This window comes from Chamaea fasciata, unplaced genomic scaffold (genome assembly GCF_029207755.1).
Source record: "Chamaea fasciata isolate MVZ Bird 193981 ecotype frontalis unplaced genomic scaffold, bChaFas1.0.hap1 SCAF_15, whole genome shotgun sequence".
Classification (NCBI taxonomy): Eukaryota; Metazoa; Chordata; class Aves; order Passeriformes; family Sylviidae; genus Chamaea; species Chamaea fasciata.
In genome coordinates, this window is record NW_027094100.1 from 11,028,960 (window position 1) to 11,045,682 (window position 16,723).

General features: G+C 52.0%; 1 protein-coding gene across 2 annotated transcripts in view; it reads left to right on the forward strand.

The window, feature by feature from the left end:
* LARP1 (La ribonucleoprotein 1, translational regulator) overlaps window positions 1-16,723 on the forward strand; it is a 45,544-nt gene that overhangs the window by 11,980 nt on the left and 16,841 nt on the right. For both annotated transcript variants that reach the window (XM_066197224.1, XM_066197225.1), the window contains exons 2-3: window positions 3,891-3,917; window positions 16,647-16,708. In XM_066197224.1, the coding sequence (XP_066053321.1) occupies window positions 3,891-3,917; window positions 16,647-16,708 (89 nt within the window). The remainder of the gene's footprint in view (window positions 1-3,890; window positions 3,918-16,646; window positions 16,709-16,723) is intronic.

Sequence of the window (16,723 nt, forward strand, 5' to 3'; positions counted from 1 at the left end):
ATGGCTGCAGGTTGCTGTAATAACGAGTCAGCGTTTCTCTTGCGTCAGGGATAATGAGCTGCTGCTCTCCAACCGCTGCCTCCCGCGCCCTGCCAGGAGGAAGCAGTGTCTGTACTGGAAAAGGGGCTGCTGGAGGTCCCGTCCCCAGCTGTAGCTCCTGAGCTGAGGGAAGACGGGCTTCTTGTGCGGGTGTTTGGATTGAGCACTGGGAGTGTGGTTGGTGCGTGTTTCTTCAGGGAGCAGCGGAGGGGAGATGGCTCATAAATGGGGTGACTTTTTTGGACCTGTCCCAGATACCTGAATAGCAGCAGTAGCCAGATAGCCCCTGGGGAAGAGGGTACGTGTGTGGATGCATCAGCTTTTCTCTTTAAATGCCCCATTTTAGCATACGGTCTTCTCCTTTGTGTAAAAATACCATCAGGCAAAAATTGAAATTGAGATCCACCCCCAGCACCACCTAAAATAAGGACGACTGCCCTCAATTTAGTTGTATCTCCTGGGCTCTGTGAGCACCAGCTCTGGGTATTAGTGCTCAGAGCAAGCACCCCTGTTCCATGTCTGCACCCTCATGTGATGGTCCTGAAAGGGATGCTCCGTGCCTGTCCCACCATCCTGCCAGCTGCCATGCACACCCCTGACCTCTTCCTCGCTCCATCCTCCCCCCTGCTTTGCTAATAACAGGAAGATTCACAGAATGTGTTTTTCTCTTGAGATGTTGTAGGCTGCATGGATTCTGTACGGGGCTGAGGAGAATGGTCAAGGTCTTGAGAAATACCTGGCTCTGCAGAGACTGGTGCTGTGGTGAAGAGATTGCTGGTTCCCGTGGTGACTAGGGTCCCTTTGTTCAGACACCAAGTCTGATTTTGGGTGCATGATGAGAAACAAAAGTGTCTGCATGCAAGAATGAGAAGGAAATGTGAGACTGTAGGGTCCGAATTCCTTGGTTCTGCTCATTTGCATTGCCATACTGTTATTTCTTGCTCCTTCCCACTGTGCTGCCTGGAGGGCAGGCTGGGCATGGCTGGGAGGGTGTTATGCAGGCAGGGGCAGGATGTCCGCTGTAGGAATTGCCTGGTGCTGAGCAGGTCGATGGGATGATGGAGAGCTGCTGTGAAGCACTGTCCTGCAGCATCTGGCCAGCGTTGGGAGACCTGGCATCACAGGGTGCTTTGGGAGGTGGCGGGAATCGGTGGGGCTGGTTTGCTGGCTTCAACTTTCTGTGTTGGGACTTGGAGCAAAAACGCCATCTCTGTGCCTTGGTCCTTTGTATTTCAGTTTTAGCCTTGGGAGAGCTGGGAAGGGAGCTGACCTGGCCAGGCAGCCTCAGTCCTGCAGTGTATGAGGTGGGCTCCTTGGAGAGCAGCCCAGAGGTTTACCTGCTGGCCACGTTCCTGACTGCTTCCCTACCATGGCTTTCTTGGGAAAAGAAAGCACTGCCTGATTTAGACTTCTTTTGGGCACCTGAGGTGCTGCCCTTAATTGGCAGGCTAATTTTTAATTTAAGTCACTTGTGCTTGCAGGGGAAAAAGGTGTCCCAAAGGGTCGTTGTACCTGCCAGTCCCTGACCAGCCCTGCCTCAGATGTGTCCTCCCAGCAGCCCCATTTTTCAAAGCAAGTCCTGCAGACTGATTGCTCTGTGCTTGTTCTCAGCTCTGCGAAAAGTTGCCTGCAGGCCCAGTGTTCTCAGTCTCAGCTCAGATGAGCTGGACAAGGTCAGCCTCTCCCAGACAAGGGGGCTGAGCACTGGATGCAAGTGTCCTTCCTTGACAGGAGTTGCCCTGGCAAGCCTCTTGAGGTGAATGTGAGCTGTATCACGAGTGGTCTTTGCTTTCTACTGACCTCAGCCACTTGAGTAGTCACTGCTTTTCTAGTAAATGTAGTGGCAAAGCTGCTTAGAGTTGTGGCTGAGCTCAGGAGGAGCCAGGAGAGCCTTGCTGCCCATCTGGAGCAGGACAGGGCACTGGGGAATACAGCAGTGAGCTGAGAGGAGACCTTGAGGGAATGTGAGTTTGGAGTTGCAGTGGTGACACATCTGATGGGAGATGTTGCTGAGGGGTCACCTGCAGCTGCTGCCTGATTTGGTGACATTTGTGGTGTCTGGAGCCTGGCCCTATTCTTGTGAATGGCTGGTTCTGCTGTGGTGTGTGTTTGATGAAGAGTTGGTGGGACAGCCTAGCAGGAATGCAGACTGGAGAACTGCACCCCTCAGGGTACAGCAGGGGAAACATTTGCCAAAGCCTGGCTTTGCTAAATTCCTGGCTGGCACAAAGGAATTTATTTTATCAACCATCGTGGTGTTGTTATTTCTTTTGGTTTTTTGTAACATCTGGTACAGCTGATCCAAACAGGTGCGATACCAGTGTTACCACCTTGTTCCTTTGCAGAGAAGCTTAAGTAGGGAAATAAATTGTATCTTGTTTGAGATCTTAAAGGTCTTTTCAAACCTTAACGATTTTATGATTCTATGAAGTACAGGGTATTTCAGCTTGCTGATGTAGAAGCCTGAACTCCTTAGTGACCATACCAGATGTTTAAATGCTTTTGGGACATGGGCTGATGGAGGATTGCAGTAGAACATGCAGCTTGCAAAGGATCCAGACGTGTTTGGAGACTGTTCTCGATGTGCTGGGCTGTCCTTCACATCATGCCTTCAAATGTCCACAGACCATAACCGTGTAATAACGGTAGAGAGAATCTTGATCTAACTTCTGGGTATTTTTGCTCCACCTGGTTCTTCCTGTTCCTGCGTGGGATGAAAGCATCCCTGCCTGAGAATGCTTTGAACATGGTACAAGGCAAAGGAAGAGAAATGGAAGTTTTTTTGGCAGAGGGGTGTTTTTGCATGAGCCAAGCCCAGGCCAGAGAGCATTGCCCTGCCTGATGGGTAGTCCTTGCTGCAACTCTTCTGACTTTCCAGCTGAATGTGTGTTTTGGGTAGCTGATAAGCAGGAGCCAGGGGCCTGCCCCTGTCCCAGGAGGACCTTGCCTTACTGGCAGCCTTCCTTCCCCCTCTTCTTCCAGGATCCTTGAAGAATACATTATTTATTTCGCTCTCAAAAGTCCTGTTTTCATATCTTCTGGGGGAGCCTTTATCAACAGGGATTTTCCACACACACTGTCCTGTGTGCTCCTTAAATGAAGAGTCTGGTCCTTCCAGCTACTGAAGTAAACATCATCTCAGCGATACATAAGCCCCCCCAAGAGAAGGGCCTCTTCCTCTAACTGGAAAGAGCCTGGGGGGCTGGGGAAATGGAATAATCTGTTTTGGGGTCTGAACCCCCCAGACTCCATCTGTCCTGTGCAGTGGCCTGTGCCTGCTGACAGAGACTCCTGAGCTGGGGAAGGGAGGGGTGTGGTGGGTGATGTGCCAGGGCCCTGGGTGTCCATTTGTGGTGGGTGTAGGTGCTGTGTTAGAGCCAGGCACAGCTGCTGATGCCCCTCATGGCTGCAAAACCAAGGACAACCAGAAGAATGCTCACTTGACTTTTGCCTTGGCTTCCACCCGTGCTCCCTGTTAGTTGTTCTCTGTAGATTTCCATGGGATATTGCTGCTCAGGGGCAGTGTGGGGTGCCACCAAGTAGCTCATTGTGTGGATCTTTGTACATCTCAACAACTTTTTTTATTGCACACTCCTGTCTGTTAGAAGCCAATACAGAAGGTTATTTAGGAGAGCAGCGTGTTTGGGTAAACACAGACTCCTTCAAAATCTTTCTTAAAACAAGTGGTTGAATTGAGGTGGGTTCCAAGCTGGATTGATGTTTAACTTGAGATACTAAGAAAATACTTCCTCTGTTTAGCTAAAGCAAACAAATTGAGAGAGGAGACCTTTTAAATATGATTTGCACTCCAGCTGCAACCAATACTGATCTTTTTTTTTTTTCTTTTACAGATATATTTCCAACTGACGGCCAGTCTGGTATGTATTAAATAAAAATGGAGCTCTTCAAACCTCCTTCTCCCTTCCCTTCACTTCTCTTCCTTCAGAGTCAGTGCTAACCAGATTTAAAAGACTGGTGCATGCAATGTATAGTTTGGAATATGCAGTGGACATTCATGTAAAAAAAAAAAAAACCAAACCAGCAAAAACAACCAAAACCAAACCACAAACTAAACCTCAAAAAACCCCACCCAAAAACTGAAGCAAAAAAACTTCCTAAACAAACCTCTTAATATGGTCATTGCTGTATAGCAGTGACATCTTTTATGCTTTCATGTAGTGATGACTAAACAGCTGGAAGGTTCTTTCCTCCCATACTTTGTAGCATAGCAAATTTGGATATCCAGGGTGAAAGAGTTTGGGAACTTGTAGGTCTTGGTCATCACACATAATTGAAAACGCTGACGTGTCAAGATGCAAATGTAACTCAGATTGTTGTTGTTTATATGTTACCTGTATACAGATGGATGTGGCTATGAACCTGAGGATATATATTTTAATTTGCAATACTTTAGGAAGACACAGACTTCCCTGTGGCTTGTAGTCTGTGTGTTGCTGTTGAGTATTGCTGTTAAGGATAACCAAAGTACTCACGGTTGCCATCAGTGCAAAGAAAAAACTTCCTGGCCCAAATGGTGTGTGCAGCCTTGCTGGGAGAGGGAGGTTGCTCTGAATGGAGGTTTCTAATCAGAAAAGGAATGTAGTTTTCAGAAGCAGATATTGATGATCCCAATTCCTGCCTTTCCCAAATTGCCAGAAGCTCCATCCAGGCTGATGTTGGTGGAAGTGCCAAGACTGAAGGAAAGGTTTGTGTTTTAACCAGTGATCCCAAGATCAGTCAGTGAGGGCCTGGTGTTTCAGAGCTGTAGTGGCACGTGGGGATGCGCCATAACAAAGGCACTGGGGATGGAAGTCAGTGCCTTGTCCTTGTGTCACCCCAGGCATGTCACTGTGTCCACCTCTGATGTCCATCTTTGGCTTTGCTTGGGATCCCATTTCACCAGTTCATGGATAGTGTGAGGATAAATCGCTGTTGGTGGAGCAGGCATTGGAAGTATGGAATCGGCTCTGGTGTCTTAAAGCTGATTTCTGTAAAAAGAACTCACTGGTTTAGAGTGGTCTGGTGTAACACTGGAGGCACTGTAATTCAACTTGATGAACTGCAAAGAGGGATGGAAGTTGTGGATGTGTTTCCAGAGCTCTCGCCAGCTGACAAGGCCATGGTGTACAACTAGATGCAGTGGATTAAGGCTTTGATTCCGCATTTGTAAGTCCCTTACGATTTTCTTGCTTTCTTAACATGTAAGAGTGAAATATTAGGGTTTTGAAGGGCAAAGATTTACTCCCATCTGTTGAGTTTGTAGGAGGCTTTTCTCCACCTTGCTGAAGATCTGTCTTCTTTTGGTATTGGGTTTTGTCTGCCTGTGCTGTGAATTCAGAGATGTCCTTTGCTTGGCACTGCTCCATCCTCTGTTCTCCAGCTGGTTGGGGACCTTGCACAGCTGCCTCCAGGGTGGGGTGTGTGTGTGTCTGCAGCAGATGATAGCGCTTCAAAAACTGTTTGTTACATGTCAGCAGTGTTGCAGAAAACATTGCCTACAGAGCTTGGGGCCTTTTTTACAATTCTGTATGTTTTTCAGGAGATAAGTTAAAGCTTAAACAGGATTCCTCTAAATGATAGCTGCACAGGCACTGTGCAGTCTTTCTTACACCTTTCTCCAGGAAAGCCTTAAAGCTGGTGCCATGCTTTTTCTTCCCATGCACTAAGCTTATCTGGAAGCTGTGGTATCTCAAAACACAGTCAAGTGTGAAGGCAGCAGGCAAAGGCAGAGTGGCACTGCTCCTGCCACCAGAGCTGTTGTGCTCTCCTGAGGCTGTCGGGTTTGACTCCCTCACCACCTTTTCATTGCTGAGGTTATTGAATTAGTTACTTTACTCAGGTCACCAGAACTCCCATACATGTGTCAGGAGTCTATTTTTTAAGCTTAGTCTGGTGAAGTCAGGTGGGTCTGTACGGCTGGCTCCCCTCTGGGTGAGAAGTCTGTTGATCTTCTCCCAAGCAAATGCTTAGCAGAGTGATGGGAGATGCTGAGGCACAGTGTCAGGGTTGGGAATTGCACAGGTGAGGTGCCTGAGCCAAAATTCAGCCATTTTGTAGGCACAGTAGCTGCAGTGTGCCCCAGAGCATGTTCCTGCTTGTTAGCATACATATGCCAGCAGTGGCCTGCCCTCAGCCTGGATCCTCAGCCTGGATCATCCCCGTGTCACGTGCGAGCGCTGTGGAGGTGGAAGCGCAGCACTGTTTGCGTCCCAGATACCTGATAGTGTTTGCAAATAAAGCCGTGGTTGGAGAGAGGCCTCACTTTCCTTCTGTCCACCACAGCAGTGCCTCAGTCTCCCCCACATCCCACCACCAGGATTCGGCAGCTGTAGGGTGCTTTTCAGAACAAGCCATTTCAAACCATGTGATCTGGAGTTCAGATAGAAAGCTGAGAGGTTTAAACACCCTTGAGAAATGCAAGGTTGGGCTTGGTGGGCAGAGAGCCATACTCTCACATTCCCACTTCTGCTGAGGAGGACTGGGAGGTCACATTTGCAGCTGGATGTCTGTGAACGACTTCACTGTGAGCACCAAATTCTTCTGCCAGGCGGCCGATGCTGTTCAGCTCCCAGGACTTGCTACTGTGTGAAATTTGCTGCCTGCTCTGGAAGGGAATACTTCTGCACTTCAAGTGGATCTCCTGCTCGCTTAGTGTGCTGAGCCAGTGCCCTCCTGGCCTCTTACATGCTGCAGCCAGCCCTCCTCTTCTCCGTGGTGGAGGATCCCAGCCTTTTTAGTCTCACCTCTCGAGGAGCTGCCTCTGGGTGGTTTAATTGCTTTTCTTTGAGCAGCTGTAGTAGCCCTGTGCCCTTGTTGAATTCCAGAGACCAGAGCTGACTGCAGGGTGCAGTTGTGGATGCGCTGGTGTTCAACAGAGCAGCAAGTGATGCTCTGTCTTGGTTTCACCACTCCTGATGACTTTTTTTCATCTGCTGCACCCTGACCTGATCATTTTGTACAACTGTCAGCAGTGGCTGAGATATTTTCCTTGAGTTTATAAATGCCTCTTTGAATTAAACACTGTGAAGTTTTCCATAAAGAGATGAGGGTGATGATACCACTGCAAGGAAGTGGTTTTTAATCCTTTAGAAATAAAAGGAGGGGAGATGGATCTTTAAATTAGGAAACTGCTGTGTTGCACTCTCTTGTAATTGGGTATTCTTGACTCCTTTGGGAAGACTTAGTCTGATTAGGGTCTTGTACTCTTCTATGCTCTGTATTGACATGGGAGGCAGCCACCTGTAGCAGTGGAATTAGCTTTATTAGAGTGGTTTATGCAGCAGGATTCATGGGATTGTGAACCCAGGAAGGAAGCTGCTATATCAGAGTTATTTAGAAAAACCTGGAATGTCACTGCATCTCGCTTAAGGTGGGGGGTGTAAGTGAGGATGGTGTACCTTCTGCTTGGAAAAGCTTGCCCTGAAATCAGCTCAGCTGAGGTGCAGTAATCCTGAAGGAGCACATAAAGAAGCCCTTCTGCTTGCTCTCAAAGATCACAGGGATGTTTGAGTGCCTTGTCATGGTTTTAATGCTCTGGATTCACCAACAGGAGGAAGCCCCCATACCTGTGCTCAGTTTAACCCAGGTGGTTATGAGACTGTAAGATTTCTTCGGCACATTTTATGGAGACACCCTGCTTAGTGGGAGACCTAGGTGTGACCTCCCTAAATTCCTGGGAAAGTTTGCTGCTCCTGCTTCCTACCACCAAATCACTCTTACTTTCCCCTGCCCCAGGAGATGGACCTGGATTTCTGCACAGTGGTGGCTTTGTCTTCCTTGACCTCACAAGCTGAGCTGTTGCTCGGTCTCTTCTTGTTCTGTGCAGTCAGGGAGGCAGGTTTGCAGCTGTGCAGACTGAGGGAGAGGTTAAGTGGTCACTTAGCAAATGGCCACTGCTCAGGGGACACCCTGGTCCTGCAGGGATGCCTCTGCAGAAGTAGCCAGGACGATCCAGGAATCACAGCGGGGGGAACTGGGGTTGATGTTACTTGAATTACATCACAGTCTCCTTTCTGGAAACCCATTCTGTTCTTTGAGGTGACAGGTTTTCCAGAGGCATATTTTGTGCAGAGTTTGCACTTTTGCCTTGTATGACCCCTCTCCCCCTCCACTGGCACAGTAGGCGCTGCACAGTCTCCTCCTAGATAGTGTGAACGCTTGGAGCTGGAGGGTCTCTCTGCAGGCGCTTGGCTCTCGAATCCTGTCTCTTCGTTGTTAAATATTTACAGTGAGATGTACCAGATGCTTCCCAGGAAGGGTTTTGTCAGCTTCCAAGTCCCCAGATGCAGCTGCAGAAGAGGCTGAGGGCCATTAAAGGGATGGTGTCGGCACGGGTTCGGCAGCGGTGCTGTGACCTCCTCTCGCTCGTGCCAGGGCCGCCGCCGGCTGCGCTGTCTCGTCTGCCGCAGCGGGATCCAGGCAGAGAGCACCCTTCTGCTGATGTCAAGAGATTAATGATGTCTGGTCCTCAGGCTTTTTGTTGTTCTTCTGCAGAAGGAGGAGGTGATGCTCTTGGGTTTTGTCGTTGCACCTTTTTTCTCGGGCCGTCTCCGCAGCAGGTGGTGCTGCCTTGGCTCCCGTTCAGTTCCCAGCACGCCCGTGTCTGTGTTGGTCGCCCAGCCGCCCCGAGGAGAGACGGGTAGACTGATTCAGGAGGGCAAACTCCTGTCACCAGCTCTGGGCATCGCCAGCCCTGGGCATGGAGAAGCCAGCAGCTGGAGCTGGATTCATCTCCTGTGCTGGTCACACTGGTCAGGTTCCCAGTGTGCCTCCTGCTTTCAAGATAAGGTCCAGGACCTTGGGCTAGGCCCCTTGTTTGTTGCTCTTGGTTCTTATCAGCTTTTGCTGCTGACAAGGTGACCTGCTGCAGAGCACTGAGGATGGGGAGGGAGGGTCCCCCAGCCCGGGCTGTGTGCTGGTCTGGCCCCTCCACCCGGGACAGCCTCGACGTGCACACAGGGCTTGCTCCTGTGCCAGCTGGCCTTGTTTTAAGTATCACAACTCCTGCTGGATGAGGGTCTTCCCGGGTGCCATGGAGGTAGGATCTTGGGAGGTGGCAGGTCGGCTCCTCGGAGGGGGGGCCAGGGAGGAGCAGGCTCGCTAGGTCATCGTTTTTCCGACTAAATATAGTTGCCCGTGCTTTCATAAGGTCGGGATTTTTGCATCACGTGACTGTCTTATCCCTCCCAGCCGGCAGTCAGAGTCAGAGTAGGAGATCGAGTGTCTGAATGGGTAATAATTAACTGTTAACTAGCTTTTCATTAGAGCCTGGCAGAACGGTGCAGCAGCAGGGAGCAGAGGAAAACTGCTCCTGATCCCTCCTGGAGGGTGGACTCCTCCTTTTAATTTGCAAATCAGTTGTCCCCAAAGGTGAGTGGACTGGGTTCGTTTTTTTACTGTTTTATAAGGAGTTGTGAGTCTTGCCTGGTGTCTGCCCTTCCTGTCCTATAGTTCCTGTTCCCTCTCCCCCACCACTGATTTTAGGTTTTAGGTCATGAACTCTCAGCTGGTCTCTGAGCTGGCTTGGAGGAGGGCCTGCCCCTCCATCTCCTCCCCGATTTGGCTCACTTGTATACCCTGGGCCCCTTCAGCCTTGCCTCAGGTGCCCTCCTGTCCCAGTGCCGGGGTGTCCTTGCTGTGCCTTGTGCCCGGAGCAGCAGCTGGATCAGCTCGTGCCTTTTCTCAGGGTCCCAGACTGACGCGGCGTTTTCCCTGGAGTGTTTTCCCTGGAGCGCTGCCGGCTTTTCCAGCCCCTCGCCCTGAACCATTTCACCTGGTGGAGTGTTCACAGGTGTCCTCGAAGGCTTTTCTGCCTTCCATGCTGGCAGAGGAGTTGCTGGTGACATGCTCTGCCCGCTGGCGATGTCTGCACCGCGCGCACTGGGTCAGGCACTGGTGCTGGAGTGGCCTCTGCTGCAGAGCTGCTCGGGGAGAACAGGGTGCCTCAGCAGCTGCAGGGGCCTGAACCAGCCCAGCTTCCTCATTTTGACAGTTTCTGAAGTGTGGTCAGCTGGGTGACCTTGGCTGTGTCCCCTGTGTGATGCGTCTTGGTTTCTGGGAACCGTTGGCTTCCCCTGGAGAGAATTCTTAGTTTAGGATTAATTTTTTTTTTGTAGAAAACTGGGTGGGAGGTGGTTCTTGTGCCGTCTCATTCTGTGTGTCCCTGGAATCTCAGGGATCGTGTGCGGGGCTGTGAGCATGGATTGTGTGTCAGGAGTTTCCTAGAAATCCTCTTCAGGGAAGCGGTTTGCATGAAAAGGCGGTGGAAAGATGTCACTCGCCCTTAAGAGGGAGTTCATTTGCTACCTTTAATAGTAGCTGTCTGTGCCAGGAGGAATCCAGGGTGCCCTCACTGACACTGTTACTGTTAGAAATGCCTGTCGGCGTTTCCTAACCCGCTCCTCCTGCAGTGTAGCTTGGTCACAGGTTGAAGCATTCCTGGCTCAGGAGTGAGAGGTGCAGTGAAGATGTTCATGCGTTTTTGGTAAGTCCAGACCCTTACTGCTCCTGAATTGCTCTGGAAATAAATGTCAGACCCCGCAGATAATGCATGTCTGTAGAGCTTTGTGTGTTTAAAGGAGCATTGCTGTCCCTCAGCTCCCTGAGGAGGGCTGTGGTCTGACTGAAGCCCCTGCTCTCTGTGAGGATTTGTGCTGTCAGCAGAGATGGGCTCTGCACATGTCTTGAGCTGCTCCTCCTGTTCCGGGGCTTTCAGGACTATGAGCTGAGGGGATGTGAGGGCTTGGAGAGCTGGGATTATAACTCAAATGCCCACACTTAGCCTGTGACAGTGCTGTCCTGGCTCTACCTGCCTGTACCCCAGCCTCCCTCCCTGCACTTGTCAGGGCAAACTCCTGAACTCCTGGAGCTGCCTAGGACACCCAGGTGGGAGTGTTCTCATGCTCTCTGTGGAGCTGTCAGATGCCCTTTTTGAAGTTATTTTTAGCGAGTGATCTTTGCAGCAGTTGCAGAGCTTACATTGCAGAGAGGTGTAGGCAGCTCCTTGCTTCCTTTGCTGTTACAGTAGGGCTTGTACGGTGGAGCTTCTGCTGAGGAACTGTGGAAAATTGCTTGGAAGGCTTTGAGCCGTGGCACCTGCAGCTTATCTTCTGCTCCAGCTGAGCAGGCTTCCCAGTGCTTTACAAGCCTGAATCCTGCTCAGCCGTCCACCTTAAGGATCCAGTCTTCTGCTTGGTCCTGACCTTGGCCATTCTTCTGCAGTTTTTCTTGCATGTATAGGAAACTTCTGATCCTGCTGAGATGTTGCAGATATTCCTCTTACCTTTGTAAGCAAGGCCAAGTGCTGCTCACAGGGTGCTGTGAAACCACGTGCTGCAAGTGATGGGGCTGACTGTGGTTCTCTGCAGTCCCCAGGAGCAGTTGGGAGCCCCTGCTGTGGAGACACCAACCTGTCTGTGCTGGAAGATGTCCTTGTGATAACATCTCATTGAAAGCTGTTGGAGAACTCCATCCAGTGCTCTCTTGTTTCCCCCTCCGTGCATGCACGCACCTCCGGCTGCAACTGTGATTTGGTGGGAGGTAGAGCTGTAAAACATTGCAGACCTAGAGGAGGTGCAGTCTGTGGGCTGAGCCTGTCCTGAACCTTTCTGGCTTTGTGATGCCTTCAGCAAAATGTGAGCGTGCCAAGCAGTCAGTGCTATAAATCCCAGGCTTTTCCGCTTGTGTGTGGAGCTGCAGCCACAAGTGTTTCCCATCTCAGCTCTGGCACACTGCTGAGGCTGTGCTGGGAGCAGCTCCTTGGGAGGCAGGGCAGAGGTGGATCTGCTGGTTGATCTCTGGGAGTATCTGCACCTCTCTGCATGCAGAGGTGCTACCAGATGGCTCCCTGGAGAGGCTGATGTCCCCTCCGTCTGCTGGTGCTTCCCAGCCCCTTTATAGCAAGGGTATGTTGCCCATCACAGTCTCTTGCTGATGCAGAAACGGGTGCAACACTCACAAAAGGGGCATAAAGTGTTTGCCAATCCCCCAAGGCTGCCCTGCTGTAACTTCAGGGGGTCCTCTTTGGGATGGACTCGAAAAGAGTTTTGGCACTGTGTGCAAAAGGCAGGCTGCTGGTGGGAGTGGGGACTGCTGTTGGCTTGTGGGTCACATCTGGCCTGCAGGACTGGTCCTGCCGATGTCTCTGTTGGTGGACATGAAGCTCACCAGCTGTGTCCTCTGATGGGCTGGGGAGGCTCAGACTCCAAGTCCTGCACTGAGTGCCTGGACAGTGATGAGGGCCACAGGAGAGTCTCTGAATCCATGTCATGGCCCTGCTGCTGGGCTGATCAGGCCACCCTGGGAGAGACATTGCTTGAGGCCTGGAGCAAGGACAGGGTTGGTGCCCTGAGTTTCCTGTATTGGGAGGGTGGGGATGCACCTTTGAAGTTGTTCTGTTGGCTCCCTGGGTCATCCTTTAGGCCCGGAAGGGGCCACAGTGGAGTCCTGGCTGTGGCTGATTGCCTCCTGGGTCTGTCTTATGGGAATTTCTTTGCAGATTGGTGCTGTATCCCCACATCTTTCCTGTGTGTCAGTACCCAGGAGGGTCTCTCCTGCCCTCAAGAAATGGTTCTGAAGGAGCTGTCTATCTCCTGGGAAAATTGCTAATCCCACACAGAAAACACAGAAACATTTTTAAACGTTTTTCTCAGCTCACCCTTGCCCAAGCTGCACTTGCTCTTTCTCACCTAAAAACCTCAGTGCCAGAGCGGGTGTCCTGTTGTGTTGGTTGTGACTTACAGTCTTCACATGTGCCAGGAGTGTTCTGTGGAGTGTGGGAAGGAGGGAGTGAAGTGGATCCTGGTGGAGCTCTGGGCACGTGGCTGTCTGTCCCACACTGCACCCTCGAGCTCCTGCCAGGGAAACTGGGGATACTGGTTTGGCTCTTGCAGCCCCATCAGGACCCGCATCACGGAGCATGCGCCCCTGCCTCAGCCACTTCAGCACAAAGTCCGGGCTCTTGGCTTGGAACCACCTTTATCAGCAGTTTCTTGTAGGTGCCAGGCTGTGGAGCAGGATGGCTCCTTTCTGTCGACCTGGCTGCTGGGTAAGGAGGGCGTGCTCTGTCAGGGACAGTTGGCCAGAGCTGAGGGCTCTGCATTCCTGCTGGGAGCCTGAGCTGCCCTCTGAGGCTGTCCCAGCTGCTGCTGGGGTTCTCAGGGCCCTTGTCTGCATTGCACATGAGTGGTGCACCTGGAGCAGGCATTACAGCATTCTTGCTGTAGGTACAGGTATCTCTCCAGTAATGCATGGCCTCTGCCCAGCACTGCAGATTTATTCCCTCTCTTCATTTACCTTCTCTAAAATTCCATTATACATTCCATTGGATGCAAGGAAAGGCAGCAAACCAGTTGCTGGGTGTTTGGTTTCATTTTCCCAGATAAGGTAGTAGATTCATCTCCTTGGCTGAGCTCAGTGGTCCTATGTTATATATCCCTGTTCGGGTGGAGGGACATTTAGCTGTGGATCTGCTGTCTGGTCCTTGTGCAAGGGCTCGTCTTCCAGATAAGAGTCCTTTGCTCACCTGGATGCCCCTGTGAGCCTTCCTCCCCAGGGCTCTGTGCCCCAGCCAAGTGTGGGCTGCAGGAAAGCGTGAGGTGTCTGCAGAGCCTTGCCCTTGGTGTTTGTCAGGTGCATTGGGGGTGAGTGTCCAATGCCAGTGAGTGCTCTTCAGCCACGGGAAGGGTTTGGCTGTGACTGGAGCTGCTGTGGGGGCTCCCACCTGAGCCTCGTCCCCTTGGTTGCTAAGGGATAATCTCCTCATGGCTGGGCAACCCCATGGCTGGGCAAATGATCAGGTTCTGGCTGCAGGCAGCAGATCTAAACTTGAGACCTGCTTTTCTGTTCTTGGCTGTGCCAGCATCTGCTCTGTGGCCTCGGGCAAAGCTGCTCCTTGCTTCCCTGCCCGCTGTCCCCGTGCCAGCCTCACGCCACTAAAGCCCTGGCTCCTGCTGCAGCTGTTTTGTCTGTCCCCTCACACAGAGGCCCTGTTCTTCACGAGGTGGTCAGGCACTGCTCCTGTAGCTGAAATTGCCGACTGCCACCAGACAGATGGAAAAGTAGGGTTGTGAGACGCCCAGAGGTCTGAGACATCTGTCAGCAGCTTTTAAAGGCTCGGCTGTGAACAAGGCAGTATCCAGTGTCCTTTGCTGCTTGTGCTGAGCTCCTGCGTGGGGTGAGAGCATTCACTTGCTCTGCACTTCCCAGGCTGATGCAGTGAGGTTTTCCTGCAGGGGGTCTTTTCAGCTGAGAACCACAAGATGTTTTGCTGGTGCCCTTGGTTATGTTGCTGTGCCCCGGAGGGTGCCAGGCATGCATGGCTTCTGCTTGCCGTGGTCTTGGCTCAGCAGATGCTGTGTCTGGCCATGTGTCCACTAGCACAGTCACACCCTCTCCGTCTCCTGCTTTGGTCTCCACCTTGAATTGCTGGATCTTGGCTCCATCCATGCTGCACATGCCCACAGCCCCAGCCCAGAGCAGCTTCCCTCCCTCCCTCCCTGCCGGGCTGCAGCCCTTTGCTTTGTGTTTTGTCTTCCGCAGTGCTCTGCAAATGCTAATTAGTCTTCTCAGCACCTCATCGAGATAAGGGATCCCTGTTCATATCTTGCAGATAAGGAAAGCAGCAGAACTTGTTTCAAACAATCTCCTCCCTCCCCCGCAGAGATGATGGAGTCTGCGGCACCTGCCCCTGCAGCCTGTGCCCCTTTGTCCTCTTCCACTGCTGCTTGTGAGGCCCCTCTCTTTGACTCCTTCCCAAAAAAAAGCACAAGAACATCTATGGCCGTGAGGGCTCCTGAGGTGAAGCAGCTGGAGGAAAGGGCTGGATGCCGTGGCTGTGAGCGCTGGGGCTGTGCCGTGGTGGGAGCAGGGACCTGGATGGGATCCTCGCAGGGAGGGAGGAATCCCTGCTGCCCCCCAGCCCCAGAAATGAGAGCCGGATCAGGCTGTGCCAGTCCTGTCAGTGCCCTTGGAGCAGGAAGGAGTCCTCTGTGTCTGTGGAAAGCTGGGCTGGCTGTGGGTTTGTGCTGTAGCTCCCGGTGCCTTTTGAAGCTATATTTAGTTGGTGGCATCTGTGGGTGTTGAGTAGAGGATTTTGGGGGCTGTTTTGAAAGCGCTGGCTCTTCCTACACTAGCAAGGAAGTTTAAAAGCCTCGTGGCAAGCTTTGTGCCGTGGAGCCAGGAATCTCAATGAAGTGCACGTGGAATAAATGAAAGACACGTGGGACTGCTGCTGCTCCTGAAGGGAGGCACTGCAGGTGGATTGGGGAGGTCCTAGGGGGAAAGGGGAAGATTCAGGGACCCAGCTGAGAGCTTGGACTCTTCTGGAGTTGAAATCCCCGTGCAGGAGCCATAAAGAAAGGAACTGGGGAAGGGGAATGCACATGGGTCTGTCCTGCCATGTCTGACTCTTCCTTATTGACACTTCAAAGCCTCCAGCTCTGAGCAAGGCCAGGATGAATCACTGGTTTCAAGGCTCAGAAGGGGACCGGTTTTGATCGTCCAGGCAAAGTTGTCCAGCCTTTTGAAGGAGATCAAAGGCAGCTTTCAGCAGAGCTGAGTAGGCTACTCAGGGTGTTTCCCGGGGCATCCCCAGATAGCTTGTGCTGATCCTCCCACCCTCACCCTACCCCAGTCAGGGCTGCTTTTCTTCTAAACAAAGCCAGTGAGTCAGCAGAAATCCTCCCTGCAGGATCCTGGCACCTGGCAGGGGCTGCCCTTCAGGCTCTCCCCCGCTGTGGAGCGCCAGTGTCCTGGAGGAGACCCTCATCCCTGGTTCTCGCGGGGCTGGTTTGTGTTGGGCAGAGTTGTGCTGCCCTGTTGCTTGCACTCTGCGTGCCCTGTGTGAGCCTGATCAGAGACCTTGCAGCCAGACCTGAGGGACAAAGCAAGTTGAATTCCTCTTTCTGCTTGTAAGGGGGTGGTGTGTGAGCTGGAGCCAAGATGGGCCTTGGTGAGGTTGACTTGACTTGCTCTGAGGTCTGTGGTGGTGTGAACCCCAACAGTCTCACTCTGATGTGTTAAAACACCCCAGAGGTGCTTCAGTGCCTAAATGCTTTTGGCTGTAGCGGGATTTAGGCACTTGATTTTTCTGGCTCATTCTCTCTGTACATTTCCTCTCTTGAACTTGCTGTCCCTGCTGGGATGCCTGACTTCAGGATTCAGCAACCACAGACTTTTGCATCCCTGTGTCAGAGCCCTGCTCTGCTCCCTGGGGAGCTCCAGCCTCACGGTGCTGTGATGGCTCTTGGCTTCTCAAGGGCATGTTTGTTTTGTTGTTCTGTGGGTGCTTTGCAGCATGAGCTGAGCTCCTTTGCCCCCTCCTCCTCCCTGGCTGGCAAGGGCAAGAGGGGAGGGCAGAGCTAAGGCAGGGAATGCCTTCCTGCAGCAGCATGGGGTTAAAAGTCCATCTCGGGGCCACCTGGATTGGTCAGGAGTTTTCTGATCTTAATGGGGCAGTTCTGAGACTTAAGCCTGTTTACCTTTTCCTCTTAGCCCCCCTTTGCTGAAGGGGGAGCTGCTTTGCTTCCTACCCACTTCTCTCCAGAGCCAACACTCCCACCCACACCCCTCAGCTGTGTTTTAACACTTTTGTTGTCCTTCTCTTGCAGAACTTACAACTCCAGCGAAAGTGGTGAGGGCTGCCAACCCAAGACAGAGGAAAGGAAGCAAGGTAAGGCTGTGCCTG